The sequence below is a fragment of the Trachinotus anak genome, unplaced genomic scaffold (assembly GCF_046630095.1).
Source record: "Trachinotus anak isolate AG129_WGS33_773 ecotype Australia unplaced genomic scaffold, CSIRO_AGI_Tana_v1 ptg000028l, whole genome shotgun sequence".
NCBI classification, from domain to species: domain Eukaryota; kingdom Metazoa; phylum Chordata; class Actinopteri; order Carangiformes; family Carangidae; genus Trachinotus; species Trachinotus anak.
The window spans coordinates 8,929,611-8,951,332 of NW_027273879.1; the positions used below are offsets into that span (position 1 = coordinate 8,929,611).

Genomic DNA, 21,722 nt, shown 5'->3' on the forward strand with positions numbered 1-21,722 from the left:
CTGTAGATGGGATGCTGAGAAAACTAGGGTTAGATGGTGACCCTCAGAGATCAGAAACTGCAACTTAAGAAAAGACATTTTCTTTTTTCTGCATTTGTAGCTCCTTGCTGTATATATGCCATGCTTGTGTATTTAGTTGTTTTCAGTATTTTGTTTGTGTTTTCAGTATTTGGTTTGTTCTTTGCAGCATTTTTTGGATAAAAGCGTCTGCCAAATGAGTAAATGTGAATGTAAATGTATTTGCATTTCATTGGGCTCTCAGGGCCACAGTTCAGTCGAAGCTAAAAATGCATTACATGAATGCGTACTAATGTGCTTGTGTGTGAATGCCTTTGTGAATCCAACTGTGCCTGCATACAGTAAGAATGTATGTGTGTACATTGTGGTTGTGGGACCATTGTTGTATTTAAACAATAATGTTGAGCAAACATTTCCTGCATCAAGCATCCATCTATGCTGAGTCACCCTACATGCACCAGCTGCCCAAAGTAATATCCCATTGTTGTTGTTGAACCTTGTTGATAAATCACATGTATTAAGCTAATTAAGTGGCTGACAACTGCAAAGAACACAGAAAAACATGAGGAGAGGAGATTAAACCATTAGAAGAAATTGCTTCATGAGACATAAAACATTAATTCTTTTGTGGTTTTCAGTGTGAATTGTTTCACCCTTCATTTATTATAATTCGGAATAAAAAATTAATGCTTGATGCTAAATTCTTAGCAACATATGATTGTAAATATTAGGATGTTATTTTTTAAACTTGGACATTTTATATGGTTTTGTCCCTGAATGTTTAAAGATCACATGTATTCAACCTTCACCCATCCTTCAGATCTCAGTGAATATGAGCTGATTTTGAAGTTACCTTTCATCTATAATGTTTTTGACAAGAATGTAATAAAAAACAGTTTTTATAAATTCTCGTCAGGTTTTTGTGGGTGAGCACGGTGTGTTAATGCACCTTGGCCTGTGCAGCTTTCGACACTGTTAATTGTAGCATCCTTATTGTGTGATAATATGAACTGTATATGAACAAATCCTACTGTCTGCGAGAATCTTTTTTTCCCCTCACAATTGCAGCAGGGCGTCTCTCTGGTACATCCTTTCATAACTCCACCCTCCAAATGAGATGCAGGTTGTCACTGGAGGAAACGTACATGCAACACTTTCTGACCGAAGTCACAGTTGAGTGTGAAAGGTGAATGAGTGTATGTTATTCAGGAGCTGTCTAAAAATAAGTACAAGCTAAGAACAGGAACAAAATATATTTAGAGCTGCTCTTTGATGAGTATAAAGACCTGTCAAACTATACAGTGTGTGTGTGAGGGTGCATGTGTGTGCGTGTGTGGAGGGGGGTCTATTCACATTACTTTGAAAAGACTTGGTGTATGTTTATGAACTAATTCCTAAAGTAATATCAACAAAATGTGATATTTTTTACCAAAGATAGTGAAAGTGTGGCGATATTTGGTGCCTGAAGTTACTCACACAAAAGAAATGTTTGAGAAAAGTCCACCAGTAATGTGGATATGATGACCACACAGGTTGAGGCATTTGAGTTGTTCATTTCACTCTGCAGAATAGATTTGTGCTTACAACACAATAAGATATTGGATATATATTCTTCAGCTCTAGGGAACTGACATGTAACTGAATCATCCCTCCAGCACAAACAAAAGTCATATTGAGTTACATGAGCAGGGATTAAGTCACAGAGGATAATGAGAGACAAGAAAAACTTCTAAATCTATCCTCTAATCTCAGAGGGTACAGGACAACAGGGGAGTCCTGGTCCCCATTGTGCTGTCAGCCAGGCTTTCCCCTGAAAACACAGAAACCGGTTGGAAAAGGATGCAGACCTTGCTTTCTCCAAGGACATTTGTCTTCATGTAGCCCCCAGGACAGGATTATTCAGAGGTATCAGGAGAACAAATTATATTTTGTAGCCACTGGAGATCAAAAGGGGAAGCCTGCTTGTCGGCTCAGCCTTTGTTCAACTAGCTGTCTTCATGTAAGGACTGGATGCTCATTCACACTAGACTGCCATGTTCCAGCTGGATGAGCTCAACATGGATACACACACACACACACACACACACACACACACACACACACACACACACACACACACGGAAATGTGTCTGCTTTCTTGTTACAACTGGAAGTTTTCATAGAAATGCATGCATACTGTTCAAATGAATCAACACACATCCACTGCTGACCACATCTGCAGAGGTGCTAGAGGAGTAATGTAGATGGTATCCTGACTTTTCACCTCCTGTCTCCCTGTTATTCACGCTCACACACAGTGCCAGATCTCCTGTCTACGCCCGACAGCAGGACCATTAATCAAGATACATGTGCTGCGTTTTGTCAGTGGTAAGTCAGTTAAAAAGGAATTTTCTTCAAATTACAACACCATGACATCATAAAGAATAAAAAATGGCAATCAAGCTTCATTTCAATCAAGTGAAGTGAAAGCGTCTGTTAATTTTACACATGTGCCACCTACAGGCAGTAACTGCATGCAATCCTTTCTTTTTTTTCTAGCTGCTTATTGCAACAACATTTGTCTCATAGTGCTGCTAGTTTTGAGGGTTATTAAACTTATTAACTTATTATTTGAGTCATACTAAACATATTAAACTTTTTCTCAGTATTAAGAGCTTTTTTGAAATGCATAAGATATTTCATCGAGCTCCACGAGTACACAGCTGTCTTAGATTGGTATCAATTTTTTAAAATCTATTTTTTGTGCTAAAAAAAAAATAAATAAAATAACATAACACTGCAGAATTACAGGTTTATTCTCAAGTTTCCGTGTTTCTCTTTTTCTCTACTTTCTCACTGCCAGATCCCACCCAGGCCCCGAAACACAAAGGAGACTTACCGTGCACACGCACCCAGACTGCCTGGCAATGGCCAGTGGAGCATAAAAAAGTCTGAGTCTTTTCTAAAAATAACCCAGGTGTGTGTATTTGTGTGTGTGTGCGTGCTTATGTATATAGACTGCTCACATGCCTCACTGACGACAGTAAGAAAACACAGAATTTGCCAAAGACCACACGACGATATAGCCCCCTGAGGTGTAGGATGTACGCTGTTAAAGCGATTGCAGGATGGCTGTGCAGATACACAGATAAAGGTTTAACCTGACTACATGTGTGTTGCTCACGTGTCTTTGCTGCAAAACATGTATACATGCATGCACGTGTGAAGGTGATCGTATGGGCAAACACGTTTCCAACAATGTAAAATAAGCTCAAGACATTAATGACAACATTTACAGACATACATGGAGATGTGTGTGTATGTGTGTATGTGTGTCTGTGTGTGTGTGTGTGTGTGTGTGTGTGTGCTCGTGTTTGGAAATGGGGGTTAGATTACAAATGGACTGCTATTTCCTAATAGGACAGGGCAAAAATGTCTGTGTCTTTGTCTCAACAAACTCACATTCTTCAGTTGTACTTTGCACTAACAAACACATTGTAGGAACAATATTCTAAACACGGCTCAGAAACATTCTTGACCCAGTCAACTCAGATTCTAAATCCTCCAACAGCCTAAACCCCAGAGGTGAAGAAATGAATCTTGGTTTTTGTGTATTTAAACTTCTCACCAGTTCAACCCCTGCTGCTTTTGTTCATGAGACCTCCCTCGGGCTGCTTCCTTCTTATTCATTCCTCTGTTTCTTCTTTTATTTGAAAATAAATGAATAAGCTGGCGTCTGAATGATGTGATGTGGACCCAGAAAACAACCCATTCCATTTAGTGTGGCCTTGTTGTGGTTCTACCTGTTAGACTCCAGTTTCCTGGCATTGTGTGACTCTACTCTGTGTAGACTCTACTTCAGACTGACGTGGTGATGTCAACCAACCTGGCATCGTGGCCTGGCTCCTGACCCAGGTTTAAAGCAGCTCTGATGCTGATGAGAGTGATATGAACACAGGTTTTTACAGTAACTACAGGATCACTATCCAGCTACTGAGATATTACAGTATTATTAGCTTGATGTACCTCTCTCAATAATAAATTCTGCCCATTTAACCTCAACAGATACTTGAACATGATTGCTGAATGCAAGTGGTTGGATTTACTTTTCACAAGATGCACAGCTCAAGTGAAACGTCAGATATTTATACAAGGTCAGGCAGAATTCTTTGGCAGTGATGTGTACGGAGTTCGCAGGCCTGGGACTTGCAATGTGCAAATGATGATAAGCAGGGATTAATGTGCTTAAATGGGATTAAATGTGATTTTAACCCTTAAAGTTTTTGTGAGGGTGATATCTGAGTGAACACAGAGAGTAACATTTATTGGTTCAGGCTCCTCCATTCGTATCCACTGTTAGTTTCTACTAAGAAAAGAAAAAGGGTGCATGGCAGACTTAACTAAAGTCATATGTTTATCAGGATGAGGAAGCTACAAAGTACCCAAAGAGAAGAGGAAATTATTCCTAAAATTGTCTCCATGTGACTTAACATCCCAGACTGCACTACTTTCAATTTGGATTTAATGTGTTGTTTGCTATACAGAAAATATGGACCATACTGGATTATGTTCCCAAAATGCCCGCTTGTACATTCATACAGAGGAGTCCAAAAGTCTGAGACCATTTTCAGATGAGAAAGTGGTATCAGACTTTTGGAACTCACTGTGTGTAGTCATGAGACTCATGAATCATTACATTATGTATGGATTTATGAGGACTTTTGCTTGTCAATTTCTGCACTGGTTAGAATAAAAATAAAAATCACTTTCCATTTCCCTAGTGTAAGTCTTTCTTTCTTTCTTTCCTGCTTTTCCATCCTTATTTACGGACTCATTCTGCTCATAAACCTCCTCCTTCATCTGCATGACAATGAACAGACAGCCAACAACAACAGGTTTAGTCTGGGACATGATGATAGGTGAGTCACAGTCCATTGTCACAACACAGCAGTTTGTTTTATGTAACAACTTAACAGGTAAAGATAATCTGTTTTAGGCCTTTAGATGTTTCTCACAGAAGGACTCTTATCTACTCCAAGATTTTTAAAAGTTGCAGAGCTGTCCTAACATGTTAGGTAGATGATAACAGGTAAAAGACTTTGACTTTAAATAATAACTCAATTTAGCACAGCATCAGAAAGTACAGCTACAGTGATGATCTGGGACAAAACAACTGTGAAGGCATTTACTGCATCTCAAAACTCAAACACCTCCTGTCACTATACAAAAACAACGGTTCAACACATTATGCATGAACAATCCTTTATAATGGGCAACATTGTCTATGTTGCAAATATGGATCGAAACCATGGGAACAGACCAATTGCAGAGCCAAAGCATCTGATAAATTAAACAATTAATGGGCATCCGGGCTAAACAGTGCACAATGGTGTGCATTGAAAACCTGTGTTGTGTTAATATAATTTGTCTAATTGCATTTAGATTGGCCTGTCAATGTGTTGTGTATTGAGAGTATTTTTAATCCTAGTTTTACCTCCCAGGAGTGATTGTAAGATCCTTGATGAATAGAGGGCCTGAGGGAATGTGATCCCAAAGTCAGAAAACACATGGTTCCAGAAATAAGGGACTTTATCATGAAACTATCTCCTGGGCAAAGACATGCCTAATTTTAATGTACTTGCAAAAATATAATTATTTTTCTATGTTAAAGCTTAATAGCATTCCTTGCATGGCAGACATTAGTAAACCAAGCAAAGAACTGGACGCAGCTTGGTTGTTTGATGATAATCTTTACCATTTCTTGATAAGTGTCTGCACTTCCTCGTAGAACTTGGCCAGACAGTTGAAAGAAAATAAGTAAAAGGAGACAAAAAACAGAATACTGGGCTCTGTCTCCAAGGGGTATTGAGGAAACAATGGGGCCTTTATAAGAGCCAGAAAATACAAGAAAATATAAAGAAAAAAGATTTAATTAAGGCACAAACTGACGGTTAAACAAAGAAACATGGGAGAGAGATCACAAAAGCAAATGCTGAACTCAGCAGGGGAGCTGTTATGTTTATCAGGCAATTGAATCCATATATGAAGCTGATGTCTACTAAAGTTTTCAAGAGGCTATAACACTTGGTTGACAAAATGTATTCGTAAAAATGATCCTCTGAGTATTTTTATCTCACAGTTTCTTCCTTTGTTTCATAAAAGCTTTGAGAAAACATCCCTGATATGCTTTGCCTCTATAATTTTCTTTGATGTGTAATTACATAACTGCTTTAATGTTATGTTTTTTTCATTGTTTCAGTTTAAGCCACAGGAAATATTTTTCCAACTTCCTTTACAAATAAAAGGAAATTTTGGGGTAAAGTAAACTTGTGGTTGGAGCCGAGGGAGTGTGATTGTGTATGTGCGTGATTCTGAGAGAACGTGTAACCTTATGTAATGGGATGGCAGATGCTAATACACACTCTCACACACGCAAACACACACATTCAGTACAATGGCAAAACCACAATATTCAGTAATATCTGAAAATAAACTCAGTGACCTTCACACAGGATACTGACTCATTCCTACTTAAGCTACATAATGAAAGCAGATACAAAAGGTGCATTGTCTGCACGTTTGTGTGTGTGTGTGTATGTGTGTGTGTTGTACTTGATCTGACTCTCCTCTGCCTCCTGTTATTCAGCACAGCTCAGGAGATGGCTGCTTCCTGCATAAGTACTTCCCATGTCACAGGATGTTAATGAACAATGCTGACACAACGTCATCTCTGTGAGCTGCTCTGAAATGCTGTCATGTTACCCAGTTCTGAAACTGGTGCTATCCATTAAAACGTTATTGACATTTTCTGACCAGTTGATGACCTTTCTGCTTGGAATATTAATGGCTGCAGCCTGGCAATTCTTTCCAAAGCTGACAGTTATGCACAGACTGGCCGTCGGGAGCACCAGTGGGGCAATTATTCCTAATTAGCTGCAGCCACAATGGAGCAACCCATGATTATACATTTTCTTACTACAGTGCCAACATAAATTACATAATTGTTTTTATAATAACTTAATGGCAGTTAACTATTGAAAGGCAGAATTTTGAACAAAAGCTTGAAAAATGTTGCAGTCTGACTCTATTAGCACAGATGATGGATTTTCCACCTAAAAACATGCTTCATAAGCCACACTCATGTCATGCACTCCTGTGAACTACACTACACTCCTATCAATTCATGAACTCCTAATGCATGAAAACATCCAAGAACCCATCTTATAACCTCTCTATCTATCATGCTAATGGGATTAACTACTAAAAGAAATAGTAAGGAAAAGTAATAAGTCATCAGGCTGACCTTGTGTGGTCTTTTCTAACCATGATGTTCCATTGTTTTTAGTTTGTTGGTTTAGTAGGTTGGTGGTTAGCATCAAATATGTTAATTATTACAGCTGCAGAGCCACTGTTGATACAGTAATTATTGCACTGTATTATAATAAACATTACAATGCTCAAGTTGGATTTAATATGCTTATGAAGTGTATTTATTGCAATGCTATTCTGATACAGACATGACGTACTTCATTATCCACAGAGGTCATACAGGTAGTTGTCATTCTTTTCATTCATATATCATTAAGGTGAAGTCATGTCAATGTACAGAAAGGTCACTGCAAAAGCATTCCTCATGTCTGAGTGCAGCACTGTGTTTGGACATTATTGTGAATGACGTTCAGTGCATTGTCACAATGTCTTGGTGTTGCAACATGGGGCTAATGGCCAAACCCTCAGAAACAAATTCTACTCCCATTCAATCCCTGCTTACAGATCTGTAATGTTGAGCTCTATACTGTATGTGGTAACACCTTGGTAAAGATAATTGTAATATCTACTTTAAGCAGTGAGGCATTGTGAGGTGCAGGTGTTTCTTTGGGCCAATTAGCAGCCACAGAAATTGGGTTCACAGCCAAAACAAAGGGGCTGGTTTCCATAAAAAGCAGAACAATTTCTAGGAAAGCAGTGTGTCAGGTTGAGATATATGACATTCAGGAGGGAAGGGAGGAATGCTGCGAATGAGATTCCGACAGCGGCAGCCTGAGAATGATGTGGGTCACACACCCGTTCATGAAAAGGTCACGCTTCACCTCCAAGTGGAAGTAAACAACACATAGCACTCATGGAATATCTGACTTTACTGTTGGCCCCCATTTGCAGACTGACAGACAAGATTAAAGCATCTGTTCCCTGTAATTTTTACTTCAAGCCGGACTCCAAGTCACACGCCTCATTGAATTTGTTATATAATGCAAAACCATTAGCCTCAGCATCTTTAAAGGGCAGCGTCATCGTGTCATTCATTTTTATGTGAGAAGAATTCCACTAGAAGTAAACTGATGCATAAGTTAAAAAAAACTTAACACATCAGTGGTTGTAAATTTTGAACTGCTGCTTGCCAAGGCCTTCAAGATACAAACTGATTGAAGCAATTATGAAAATGTTTAAACAAAAGTCAAGCTCCATGTGGACTTTTATGTTTTGCAGAATATCATTAAAGCTTTGTGTCAAAACCAGAGCAAACAGAGCTTGTGTGAGTTGTTTAGTGAGCCAAAAGTCACAAACAAAATACCATAACTTTAGGAATTTGATTTTGAAGATGATATTGCAAAATAAAAAACTAATAATTTAGACAGACTGGAGTAAAAAAAATATCTTTAGAATGCAGATTGTTTTACTGTGAGAAATGAATGAATGCCAGGCTGTTTTGCTGCCAAGTTGAATGGGACCGCTGTGATAGTGCTGTATGATTAAATGTGGGACATTGTACACTAAACTGTAATCAAAGCAGGAAGTAGCCAACAGCAACAACCTTTAGGTGAAGACTGGAAATTTCAGTGTCAGGCAGAAAAAGGTTACTCAACCCAATTAGATGTCTTATTTCATAGTGCATGCCTTATTCTAACAAGTTTGAACTTTGATTTCCCTTTCTCTACCTCCAGGGCTGATTGTTCCCTTGACCCTGTTCCCATCCTGTGAGGACAGCATGTCATCATCCCACCAGCATTGTTCACCCTGACTTCTGCCTTGTGGGGAGTGTGAGTGATTGTGCGTGTCCTGTTTCTGTATGCGCTGCTGCACTGTTGCATGTGTCTAAAATTCAAACTAAGCCAGGGTTTTCGTGCTGATGCGGACCACACAGCTGGCATGCAGATAAAGTACACCACGTTCTTGTTATCTCACTGTATGTACAATTTTTACGGCAGACAGAACACACCGGGACTCGGACAACGAGATTTTGTCTTTCAAAGTGTATCCTACCCATGTGACAGTTGCAAACAATGTGCAAACGGCCTCCTAATATGGCAGTTGATAAGCATTTAATGGCATTCATAAACACTGATCTCAAAAAATCTTTGAGAGATGTTAATAAAATCTTCATCTTGAGTGAGTATAAAGAGTATTTCCTCCTTGTTACTCACAGCTGTACTTATAATTATTGCAAAGAAAGTTCTCTTGGGTATTCCTGCTATCAAATATATGCTATCAAATAATATACACTTTATCCTAACACTTCAATTACTGACTGACATAATTTAGTGGTGCAGGAGACAACACCAGAGTGAACTCTCATTAATTATGCTAATTTAGGGCAAAGCATTGAGAAAGCAAGTGAGACAATGTGAATGCGTGCATGGTCAGATCTTTGCACTCAAAATATCTCTTTGTGTATGCACAGTTTTGCTAGTCATAGAACTCCATAAAGGGTAAGAAAATGTGTTTGTTTTAGTTTAATTTAATGAAAGAATTTGGTCATGGTTAAATTAGATTAATATCTAATCAAAATTCAGTATAGAGAAGTTCTTTGTGTGGGTTGGGAATTGAACTGTGAATTTTACTTCTGAAGCTGTGCCCACTCTCCACCAAGACCACAATGTTCAATAGCATTATTCTGGTTGAAACACTTTCCACTGCACTATTGTTTCCCTCTAACTGTGTCTCCTTTACAAAATCCATTTGTGGTGGAAGAAATAATTATCTGCTTTTTTTGTACAAATAACGTTAACATTACCATTGTCCACATTTCAAGCTCTTACAAGTGGCACAGAGCAAGTGGCATCTAGAGTCAGGTCAACTTTGATCAGTATCCTTAAACATTTGTTATCCAGAGACTGCAAAGTGTGACTTGTGTACAATAAACTATATCTACATTTATGTAACCAACTCCTGATTCAGACACAATACTGCTATGGCAACGAGCACTGTAAACACCTCTATTCAAACATACACAAGACACAACTATCAAACAAGGGGCCTTCTGGATCCTGTCTTGGATTCGGTGAACGTCAGGAGAGGGTTTTGTTGTATTGGTGACCGCATCCAAAGTCCTGTCACTTTATCACCAAACTGTATACACTGCGGGGCACTGAGGTGGGCAGAGAGCATGAGTCTGCTGAAATAAGTCCAGCCACTAAGTGCCATGACATCAGGCCGTCAAGTCTTGCGCGGGAAAGACATCATTAAATGTAGATTACTGATAGTAACTGCTGGATATTCCCCTAAGTTGGTTCCTACGCTGCCTGTGATGTTCCTTTTGCGTTATTGTATTAATCATGAGTATTGTCATTATCTTTATATGCTCTGTCAAACCAGCTGATGGTAACTGGCACACTGCCCTGACTCACCATTTCCTGGCTTTGGCAGACTGATTTAATTTGTAAGGTGTCATGTTATATTGTCTTCCACAATGTATATTACTCATTGGGGTCAATATCCCTGCTGTTGCCTTGTTGCCCTTATTTTGTCAAATACCAGTACTGTTAGCAAGTGTCATGCATGGCGGCAATCTGTAACAGTGCAGACAGAGTTACAACTAATGAGCCTGGCATTTGGTATTTGACTGTTTTGTTCAAATGGGAAACAACAGGAGCAAATTATTTTTAGTGTCAATTTCAAAGGAAGCTATTATGGCCCTGGTTCACATTGTATGTCAGAGTTAATGGATGGAAGCAGCATGTTCCCACACTCCTTCACACACAGTTCACAGCAGTAACTATCCAGGTTGCTCATTAAACCTGTCCCCCAGTAATCACAAACAGCCAAACAATTGCTAACAAATAAACAAGAGGAATGCTAGCTTCATTAGCTTGGTATTAGCTAGCCTTTGTGGTGGGGATTTGTGAAAGTGTTTAAATCCATGTGGAGCCTAGTGAGTGTTTTAGTGGTAGAAAAAGTGAGTAAATGAGAAAGGAAACAGATATACGGGGCGAGTTTTTTGGCTGTGTGGGAGATTCCCTGGCAAAGAGGGATTAGTGTGGGAAGAACTCTCATGAGGTCACAAAAAGTTACTAAATTCGTAAAGACAAATAAGTTTCATTTCAGGGGAAAAATAGAAAAAATGCATTACTCTGTTTTTGGAAATGATCTTCAATAATCCTGAAGGTGTTGTGCAAAAATCTCTGACTCTTAACCCACAGGGGTATTTTAAGTTTTAAACCCTTTGGTTAAACTAAGGTCAAATGTTTCCTACAGACATAAAATAAAAGGTTCATGCCTCTTTCTATGTGTCTGCTTTATACTACTTTAAATGAATTTAAATATACAACTATAAAACTACAGAACTCAGGCGATCAAAGATTCCATGATAGTTATCAACCATCCCATCACTAAGACTCATCTACATAGATATATTTTGGAAACTGTAGAATTATAGCAAAAACACATGTTCCCACATTAAACTTGATCCTGACTTTTGGCAGGGAAGAAAGAAATGTAATAAGCAGATGTGAAGAATTTATGTAATAAGTAGATATTTCATTCGGCAGTCAGTTACTATAAAGTGTCTCTGTAAGGACAGAGTGAATGTGATAACTCTTTCCAGAACACTCTTATGTGTTATCACAGTTGCTCAACTGGGAATTATGTTTCCCCTTACTGTCAGTGTGACTGGCTATCTATGGAGCCAGAATATCTTATGCACATGTCTCCGTCAGCCAGACAACAAACTCCCAGAAAAATTTGAATATTTAGTAAACAAGATGCAAACAAAACATGGCTGACTATTGCCAAACCCCACCCTTGAACAGCAACAATTATGGCTTAACAATCTTAAGTAGTTATGTTAGGTGTCAAGATTTTGCAATGGTGTGCATGGAGCTCTAGTAAGAACGAAGGTCTATATCTAAAAAGGCTGTGTCTTTTTTTGTCTCTCTAAAACCAAAAACACAAGCAAGAGTGTGAGGAATGGCTTCAACAGTGTGTTGCTCTGCTCTAATATATGCACACATTAGCATGCCTGGGCTAACTAAGTTACTACCTACAGTAGTAAACTAGCATTACTGCCAAACTCAAGCAATGCTACAACAGTATGTCTGATTTTAGGCTAAGCTGATCTATCCCGGTCTTCATTTGGTTTCAGACCCCAATTTACAGTTTGTCAAACTCATCAGTTAGCCCTCATCCTTAAAGTCCTTTTTCTTGGAAAAGTGAAGCATGAATCAAACCAGTGTGTTGCTTGCTCCAGGTATGTTTATCTAGAGTAAGCATCTGAAGAGGGTCAAGTCAGAGCGACAAATCATATTTTGACAGTACAAGGGTTAACAGGCTCTAACCTCCTGTATTTGCATGTGTATGTACGTGTGTGTGTGTCTGTTAGAGAGCCACAACTTCCTCTAATGTGTCGAGACTATTGAAGCCAAGGTTGTAAATAGCAAGGATGGACAGAGTTGGGTGGAATAATGGAAACAGAATGTGAGAGGATCATTGTGTTTGTTTTTGGTTTTTTTAGTAGAAAAACTAATATCTTAGTTTTTTCTGAGAGCAGAACTTGGGAAGGAATCACTAATATGTGGATTTTTGTACATAATGATAAAAAAAAAAGATTAAATATTGTTTAGCCTTTATTCATCTGCACATACACGAGGAGCGATACTGTGCATTCCTGTTCCTTTTTAAGAATCCAAATAAAATAAGATTTGTCTGGAAGTTTCTCGACACCACACACACACACACACACACACACACAGACTAAGGGAGATGTCCTGATTTCACAACAAGGGGCAAGAATTCCTTCCTAAGTGAAAAAAAGTTCTGTCTGCTCCATCTTATATAACTACTTTTTCCTTTTGGCACACTCTCATATGATATTGCTCATATAATTATATATATACATATACTGACTTCCATACTTCTGGTGGACTCTTGCAAGTAAAATCATTGAAATTTCACTGTGAACAGTGAAGTAAAACAAAGCCATCAGATTCACATTTTTGTCAATAAGTACTTTAGTGACTGGACACTGAGTTGACTGTTCTAAAAGCTCGTTCAGTCTGCTCAGTAAATATTTACATGGTACTCATTTAGCATTTCACTGGACATCCCACCCGGCTGCATCCCACATGGATTTCAACCCTGAAGACCTTTTGTCCCTTCCGGATGTACAGTCAAACAGAAGAAAACCTACAATACCACCCATTCAGTGTGTCACACTGCTGTCACAGAATACCTGCTGATTTTTAAGCACACCTTGGCCCTATGCAATTTACTTTCAGCATATACTTTGTTTCATATTTGAACAAAACAACACTTGAAGGGATTTGTTGGCACTCATTGATACCTAGTATTTTTAAATTGTTTCCACGAACCTCTTATGCAGTTCATTCAGTAAAAAACAAACTATTATTAGATTTGGTCATGCGCACTGACCCATGTGAGGTACACATCACACTTGATATCACAAGCGCTGTGCCTCTCTCTCATACTATAACCTTGGAGCTAAGATTAGGTAAACTACATTGAAAAAGCACATTAGGGCATGGGGAATGATGAGAGGTCACCACTAATAGGTTTGTCTTGGAAGACTGCTGGGAGCCTGCTAGACATGTAGCTGAGGTACTTGAAGATGGCTTAACAGTACACAAAGTTTACTAATATTTTTGTATCTGGGCCTAAAATAGCATGTTTAGGGTCCTGTAACTGTTTGTCCCTCACAGAGCAGTGGACATTTAATGAAGATCAAGGAAAGACACACTATATTCTGAAGGTACAAAACAAATAGAAATACATAATGTTGTACCATACTACACTGTTATTGTTGGTTTTCTACCTGGAGTCTATATTAGCCCACAGAACTGACATACAGGTCAGTACATATATACACAACATAGTTTGTATAGGTTCTTCCATGTTTGTGCATCTATTTGATATTTTGGATTTAGCCCCTAGGACAAAGGTGAGTCAGATGAAGCTGTGTGAACTGTTTGCTGAGCAGATTACCCTGTAGTGTTCAGCCTGGTTGCTTTTCCCTAACAAATAGAGCATAATATGTTGTTTCCGTAGTTGTGACAGAAGCCTATATAATTTATTTCAATTTTCCTTTTTCATTCTCTTTTAATGACTAAAGCAGAAATATTTAATTGACTTTAGAACATTAATTTAGTTGTGCAGCAGTGCAAAGGTTTGTTTCTGACAGAAGTAACAGATGGCCTGATTGTGTGCGCTGTGCACCAACATTAAATAGAAATTGCCTGCTCAAGTGTTGAATTTTGAATGGTGCTCAAGCTAAACAAGAGATTTCATCTCCCCATTACTAGCACTGTTACACTTAAAAACATTATTAATTAATTGTTTTTACTGTTTTATATCTAGATTTTATTATAAAAAGGAGAGAGGACTGAAGCTGTCAGAATTATAAAGGATAGAAGCAGTTGTTCCTCCATCTGATTAAGAGTTCTGTTTCATTATTAAATTTATTATTATCTCACTGTCTGCCACAAGCCCCCCTCCTTTCCCTTCACAATCTTCTTGTGATTCCAGTTCTTGTGCTTCATTACACATTAATGTTGATCAACTGGCTAGAAGTACAGTACCCACAGACCAATTTCACAACCATTAAGATTCATCCTGTATGTGTCCATTCCACCATACCAACTCTATTTATGTTTCTGAGCGTGTGTGCGTACATGAACACGTAACACCACCCGTTAGCACACCTGTTTTCACGTCTAAAGGCTTGTTAACCTATTTACGTTTTGTACTATGCATCCCAGTGTATCCTTGACACAGCGCAGGAATGTAAGCCATCACACAACCATCAGTAAACACATTAAAAATTGTTTCTTCCCAACATCTGGAAAGACACCCGATATTTATCCAGATTTCAAACAAACATTCAGGCCCCATAAACAAAATGTTTGGCTTGCTTAACCCAAAAGTGCCGTGTAAGATCCACATGTGTCTGTTGCGGCAACATCTGTGTGGATGCAACACATGCACAAACTAATACAAGATGATAGATAGTGTGATGTCTGGAAAAAGAGGAAGGACTGGAGTGTTTTGGACAGCAAGATTGGAGTTTAGTTCAATGATCTGCTGGGAAACAACATGCAGACATTTAGTTGTATATGACCATTTACGGAACGCCGTTATTTCCTCACCTTGTGATGGAAATAAGGATTGTTTTGTCTCTGAAATGTCACCATGGCTAAAAACATGTGGAAACAGATCAGTGGAATTTTTTTATTACTTCTGGACTCGTCATTCCTTTAACTAGCTGGACATTTTAATGGCGTTATTATGGTGCCTGTAGAAGCAAAAGATTCTTTGTTGACCTTAATCATCCAGCTATAGAAGTAGCTCTTGTAACTTCACTATTTGATGGACGGGCCATGCTATCCTGATCAGATAAAGGCAGTTGTTAGCAGTGGTAACTGGATCTTTTTGACTAACAGAAAGATTGCTACATTAATGGATGACTTCTGCCCCACAAGGCTCAATATTCATGTGGAGTACCACAAAGATCAATTCTGGGCCCAATACTCTCCTTTTTGTTAAATTGTGCCTTACAATGGCAAGCACTAGTGATATCTTTGACAGTAGTTATTTTCAAACGTATTGTTAGAATACATCCAATCTAAATTCCAATATGACAGATATAGTCTGAAACAATACAGACACAGATAAAACACATTTAATACATTTTTGTCCTTCTAATGTGTGTTTTGCATTTATTTATGTTTTTAGGTAAATTGTAGGTTCCTTCTGGTTTACTAATCACTTTATAACCATTTTTTGGAAAAGCAATATTTAAGGCAGACTTGATTTACAAGGTTTGAACACTATTTTTCACCCATCAGTAACTGGAATAACACTTTCTTTTGAGCAGTTGTCAAGAAAAATTTCTTAGTCAAACAAACTGACATTATTTCTCTTGACCTGCTCTCTGTCTCTCTGTCTGTCTCTGGCTCTCCTTGCATTGATGATAGGCCACTAAAGAGATCAAGAGAGAGGAAAAGGTGCAGAGTGGAAAGAAACACAGGACCAAAGTCGGTGCTTGTAAAAGGGCAAGTAAACACTGCTTAGCAAGAGAAGTGACAGACAAAAAGAGACAGAGAAGGGGGGTGGGGGGGATCCACAAGTGTGAGTGCTGAAGTCAAGCGTCTTGCATCCTAAGTCATTGAAATGGGGAAATAATAAAAGGCTTGACAATAAGCTTCAGTGAAGTCTGGGAACTCAATTTGTCAGTCGCATCTGTCTGCATCTGAATAATAGATGCAAACCAAAAGGCTTACAAAATAAAGCAAAACATGTTCTTTCTGTATTTTTAATGTTAAGTCACAATGCATTGTTTCTTCACAACTGACATGTAATATGCATATAGTATATTTGCAGGGAGGCTAAGGCTTACGACATATTTTTGATGTTAAATAATAGCACAACTATGACTGGATGAAATGTTCTTCAAAATGCAATATATTCAGAATTGTTTGAAATGTTTCATGTTCCAACTAACCAATGTTTTAAGAAAGTTGTTCCTTTTCATGTTTTCACCGCATCACTTCACTGAGACAGCTTGTACACTCCTGATATGTAAGAACTAATTGTAACCAGATTTCTGCTCACACGATCACTGCAGTACTGAAAATGAGGGCCAGAAAGTTTTGAAAACTTTAAAGGTGTCATGAAATGACGGCAGTATGTTCATGCAGGCTCAGGAGTCCATGTTACTAGTCTTTAGTGATCTCATAAAGTTCTCTTGGTCAGAGATTAGACACACACACACACACAGAGAAAAACACACAGACTCACGTTCTGCACCTAGAGATGTCACAAGATTTATGAATGAGGGGGGAGATGACAGATCATTTTAAATAATGGAAACACAGGCCTCAAAGGAACAGTGTCCATGACGCCAATAGGTAGCAAAATTACCCTTGAATCTGCCAAGACCAATAGGCTCCAGCCCTCTCTGCTGCATTCCTCCTCTGCACAGCTCACACACACTGCCATTTAAGGCTGCCAAGTGTGCTGACAGACTCTGGGAAGGCAGAGGTAGATAAAAAGGAGCAGTGCCTCTAATATTCTATCGTGATAAAGCGAGCACTTAATCACCTCTGTCATTTGTCTATCAATAAGTCTGTTATCACTGTCTTGTTCTTGTTTTCTTCTTTTTTCTTTCCATTTGCTTGTGCTGCTTTTTTGAATAACAGTAATTACCAAAACAATACTGATGAAATAGGTGAGAAGGTGTGGAATTCAAACTACGAGAAATAGAGTTGTTGAGAGAAATCATTGCAGAGATGATGACCTGTCTGCATTCAGATTAAAATGTAATACTTTATTATAAAAAATATTGCTTCATAGTTAATAAGAAAACAAGTAACACTGAGGTTTCTCAATTATTGTCATGACTTCACCTCAGCCAAAGTAAAGTGAGAAGGGGCATGACGCACACGTTTCTGTGGCTGCTGGGCTAATATCATTTGACACATGCTTCCCTCTGTTGGATAACTAGAACAACTGCAACCTGCACCAAAACCAATTGTATAAATCCATCTCAAATAGAGGTCTAACAGTCATTATTTGTGATCCAAAGCCCATATTAAACTCCCTATTTCAGTATTATTCTCTTTTACTTATACTACTTTACTTATTTTTATTGATACATTTACCACAGTTTCTCACAACTGCTGAAATAGATTTCCTGAAACAATACTCCATTCTCTCAAATGAGAAAACCCCAAAACTTGGCCAAACTTTTATCACGAACTGACACAATTTAACCATAAAAAATCTTCTCTTACAGTTTCAGATGGCACATAATCTTTAAACACTGGTCATGATACTAAATTTAAAAATATGGGGAACACACTGCTATAAGAAGTCATAATTTCATGATAACATCATTTTTCACCCTGCTGCATCTGCTAATGCAACTAAAACAACATACAATGTTTATTTATATGAATAATGTATTAGTTTTAATTTTGTAAACTAGATGACAGTTCTCTCTGTATGTAAATGTCAGTGTACCTGTCGTGTGAAAGCAGGCATAAACACTTGCTTTAGTAAAGATTTGACTTTGCTTTCATTATCCATCATGTTTTTGCAATATGTTATTTACAAACAGAACAAGTTGGAGATTGAGGTGAATGTTACATAAGCAGGATGCATTCACTTTTTTTCCACTTCAGATTTCTGAGAATTCTGAGATAATGATCTGGTTAATTCGGAAAAGTGAAAGCATCACCCTTCCATAGAATCTTCATGATGTGACAAAATAAAGTTTGAATATGTGTACATTTTCTGTATGGTGATTGTGTAGTGTAGTGGAAGCCTATTTAGATTCAGAAAAGTGCTTATGTTTGACTTCAGCAAGAATAATAATATAAATGCAAATGAGGCTGGGTGTTGTTTCTTCTAAAAAAATTAACATTTTAACATTATCTACCTGTTTACAATCACTTGAAAGACTTAAATATATCTGTCAGACTCCAGTTGGCAGAAAAGGCAAATCTGTCAAGCAATCAGTCAATAGGTTTTAGACTTATTAGACTTATTTTTAGGCTGTGGAGAGTGTTGTAGTCTATTCACGCATAAGACTGTACTGAGAGGTTATTATGTCTACTGTATATACAGTATATGTATGCGTCTACTGTATGTCTACTATTTTTTGGCCTTTTGATTTAGATGAGGTCGACACTAAACACTTTAGACAGAACATTCATGTTTGATTCATATTGTGGAACTCTCTAATGACTTGTGCACTTTCTCTATTTTACCACTTGATGTCACCATTTTTACAGACACCAGTGAACTGAAACCTTGGGCTGTTGGATCATTCATGTACAACTGATGAGTAGACAGGAGGAGAAACATAGTGTAGACATATAACTGTATTATTCATTTTACTTAGTATGTTATAATGTCTTGATCCTTTAAAATTCTTACACTCTCTTGTTTTATAAATGACCTATTCTGTCCAAGTACAGAAAATGTGTTCTAACCATGGCAGTAGCTGAATTTGACTACACTGCTGTATTTCTGTAACTTTACTCCTGCGTGATTCAGCACATACTGTGATATCATTCAAGTGTAAAGCTGCTTACCTTCCTCCCAGAGAACAGCATACACAGCTGATGCATGGATCCTCCATTCTTAGTCAGCTCTTTCTTGAGGGTTTTGGGTGATGGTAGTGTCCAGCCGCCCTTGTGGTGCGCTCCCCCTGCCTCTAGGCAGTTGATGGCATTGTCGGAGGTGAAGCAAGGCGTGCGGGGGTCCTGCAGGAGGCTTCCTTCACTGTGGGTGCGTCTGCGGAGGGAATTCTGCACACTGAGACCCCCTCCTCCATGTTTCTCACAGGTGGCGCCCTCCACCATGCTGCGGCGCTTGCTGTCACTGCGCTGCAGGTAGGCGTCGTCACTGTCGTCTTCATCGTCCTCCTCTTCAGACTCCTCATCTTCATCTTCATCATATTCTTCGTCATCAGTGTTGGGTGAGGAGAGGGCATCGGCACTAAAGGAGCGGTCGAGGCGCAGCTCAGGGATGACAAATGAAGATGAGGAGGAGGATGGAGGAGCGTTGGTGTCAGGTGGCTCTGAGGCATTGTCCTCATCTGTGTTTGACACCACCAGGTTTAGGTTGACCTCCTCTTCATTCATCTCTCCCTCCTCCTCTCCTCCTTCTTCTTTCTCCTCCCCCTCACTTACAATACTCTTTCTGCTTGCCCTGTCTTCTTCCTCCTCTTCTTCCTCTCTCCTGTTCTCCACATCCTTCTCCTCTCTCCAGATCTCCATCTCGTTTCCCTCCATACTCTTGCAATCCTCACCCTCAGTGGATGGAGGTGGTGTGGGAGGCACCTTATGCCGCTCCTCGGATCCCATCAGACCACCAAGGGGCATGTAGACCTCATCCAAAGGGGTGAGTGGCTCTGAGGGGTGAGGACTGCCTAGGGTTGGGGGCTCTGAGGGGCTCGAAGGATACAGACTGCTTTCCTCACCTTCTGAGCTGCGGGGCGGCAGGTGGAGGCACACACCTCCTTGATCTCCTCCTACTCCGCCCAGCTCACATGAAGGGGCATCCACCTTAGGCTCCGACATCTACAGAAGGGAACAGAGAAAGAAAAGGGAGAAGGAAAATAAGTCAAGTATGTTTGGACAATTCATACATTCATAAATCAAACAAGTTTAACTCAACATGATTGAGATTTACTTTGCTGCCATTAGTAAATCCACTTATCACAACTACTCCTATCCCAGTCAGTCACTTTGGCTTCACAATATCTCACGTCATGCTACATGCTACAAAGTCTAAACCCTGACTCATCTTCCTGGCCTGTGAGCTCAAAGAGGAGCGCTGGAGAGTTCGTGATCAGGAATGTCAACAAATATGACATCATTTTTAAACCAGGTGAATAACAGTATAAAAATGATGCCATACTAGTCTTTCCATGTGGGCCTAAGAGTGGACTATGTGTCCAGTGATAATTTTGCTATTTTTAATTCTAATTTCATGACTGAAAAACGGCTGCCAGAGACCACATTGTAATAGCCGTGTCAGTGAGTTCATTTTGTGATTTATTGCTGTTCTCAACCATGCTGTTTGCTACTGTACTACACTGGAGCTAGCTGCACTGAATTTGTCAAACTAAGTTGGTGCTGGGCCCTGAAGGACTGTGGAAGAAAAAAACAAGCCAAACCTCAAAATGTTACCACCAGCCACACATCTGCTCACCATCTCACCATCATGTTTCTATCATATCAACATAGCAATGAAATGACACCACACACAAGCCCTCCACTGCCCTCACTCACATCCCACACACACACAGACACAAACAGAAAGAGCACAGGTCCTAACCCACTGCCTTTAGAAACCTATCTCTGTTAACTTCTTTTCAAAATCTGCTGGTTTTAAATGCTGCTTTAACCTTTTCCAGCCCACAGAGCCCACAGTGGGTGGATCATTGTAAATGCATTTTGAGTGGGCCAACATAATTTAAAACCTTCATAATTTCAGTTCAAATTCGACTAAAAATCATCAAAAGTTTTGAACAAACTGAAGATGTTTACAAAGTTAGGCACAAAACTTGTCGTCCAATGGATGCAATGATGCTCAAAGGTGTTAGTATAAGTGTTTACACAGCAGTAATATTATCATACAGAGTAGATTAAAGCCACATGTATATGTTTGAGTTCAAGACATTAATCAACTGTGTCTATACTCACCACAAACCTGTGGATTTTGGCCCTGGCATATTTTGCCAAAGGGGCTAAGAAACTTATTAACATGTGCTCATCAATATGCTGCAGCTATTCAATGTTACTCTGTGCTCCAGTAAACATGGCTCACAAAAGAACATCCAGCAACCTGAAGGCATGCATGAAAACCTTCAACAGAGATGATGCACTGGTTTAAACATTTCAATGAAATCCAAAGTGGAAAGTTATGACATAAGTGGGTTAATGTGGTTTGAAAATGTTAGCTATAAACTCCAGCTACAATTTTAC

The 21,722-nt window shown here is 39.0% G+C and overlaps 1 protein-coding gene across 7 annotated transcripts in view; it reads right to left on the reverse strand.

The window, feature by feature from the left end:
- The window catches only part of rgs3a (regulator of G protein signaling 3a), a 145,730-nt gene that overhangs the window by 17,177 nt on the left and 106,831 nt on the right, over positions 1–21,722 (reverse strand). For all 7 annotated transcript variants that reach the window (XM_071465624.1, XM_071465625.1, XM_071465627.1 and 4 more), the window contains one exon: positions 19,323–20,312. In XM_071465624.1, the coding sequence (XP_071321725.1) occupies positions 19,323–20,312 (990 nt within the window). The remainder of the gene's footprint in view (positions 1–19,322; positions 20,313–21,722) is intronic.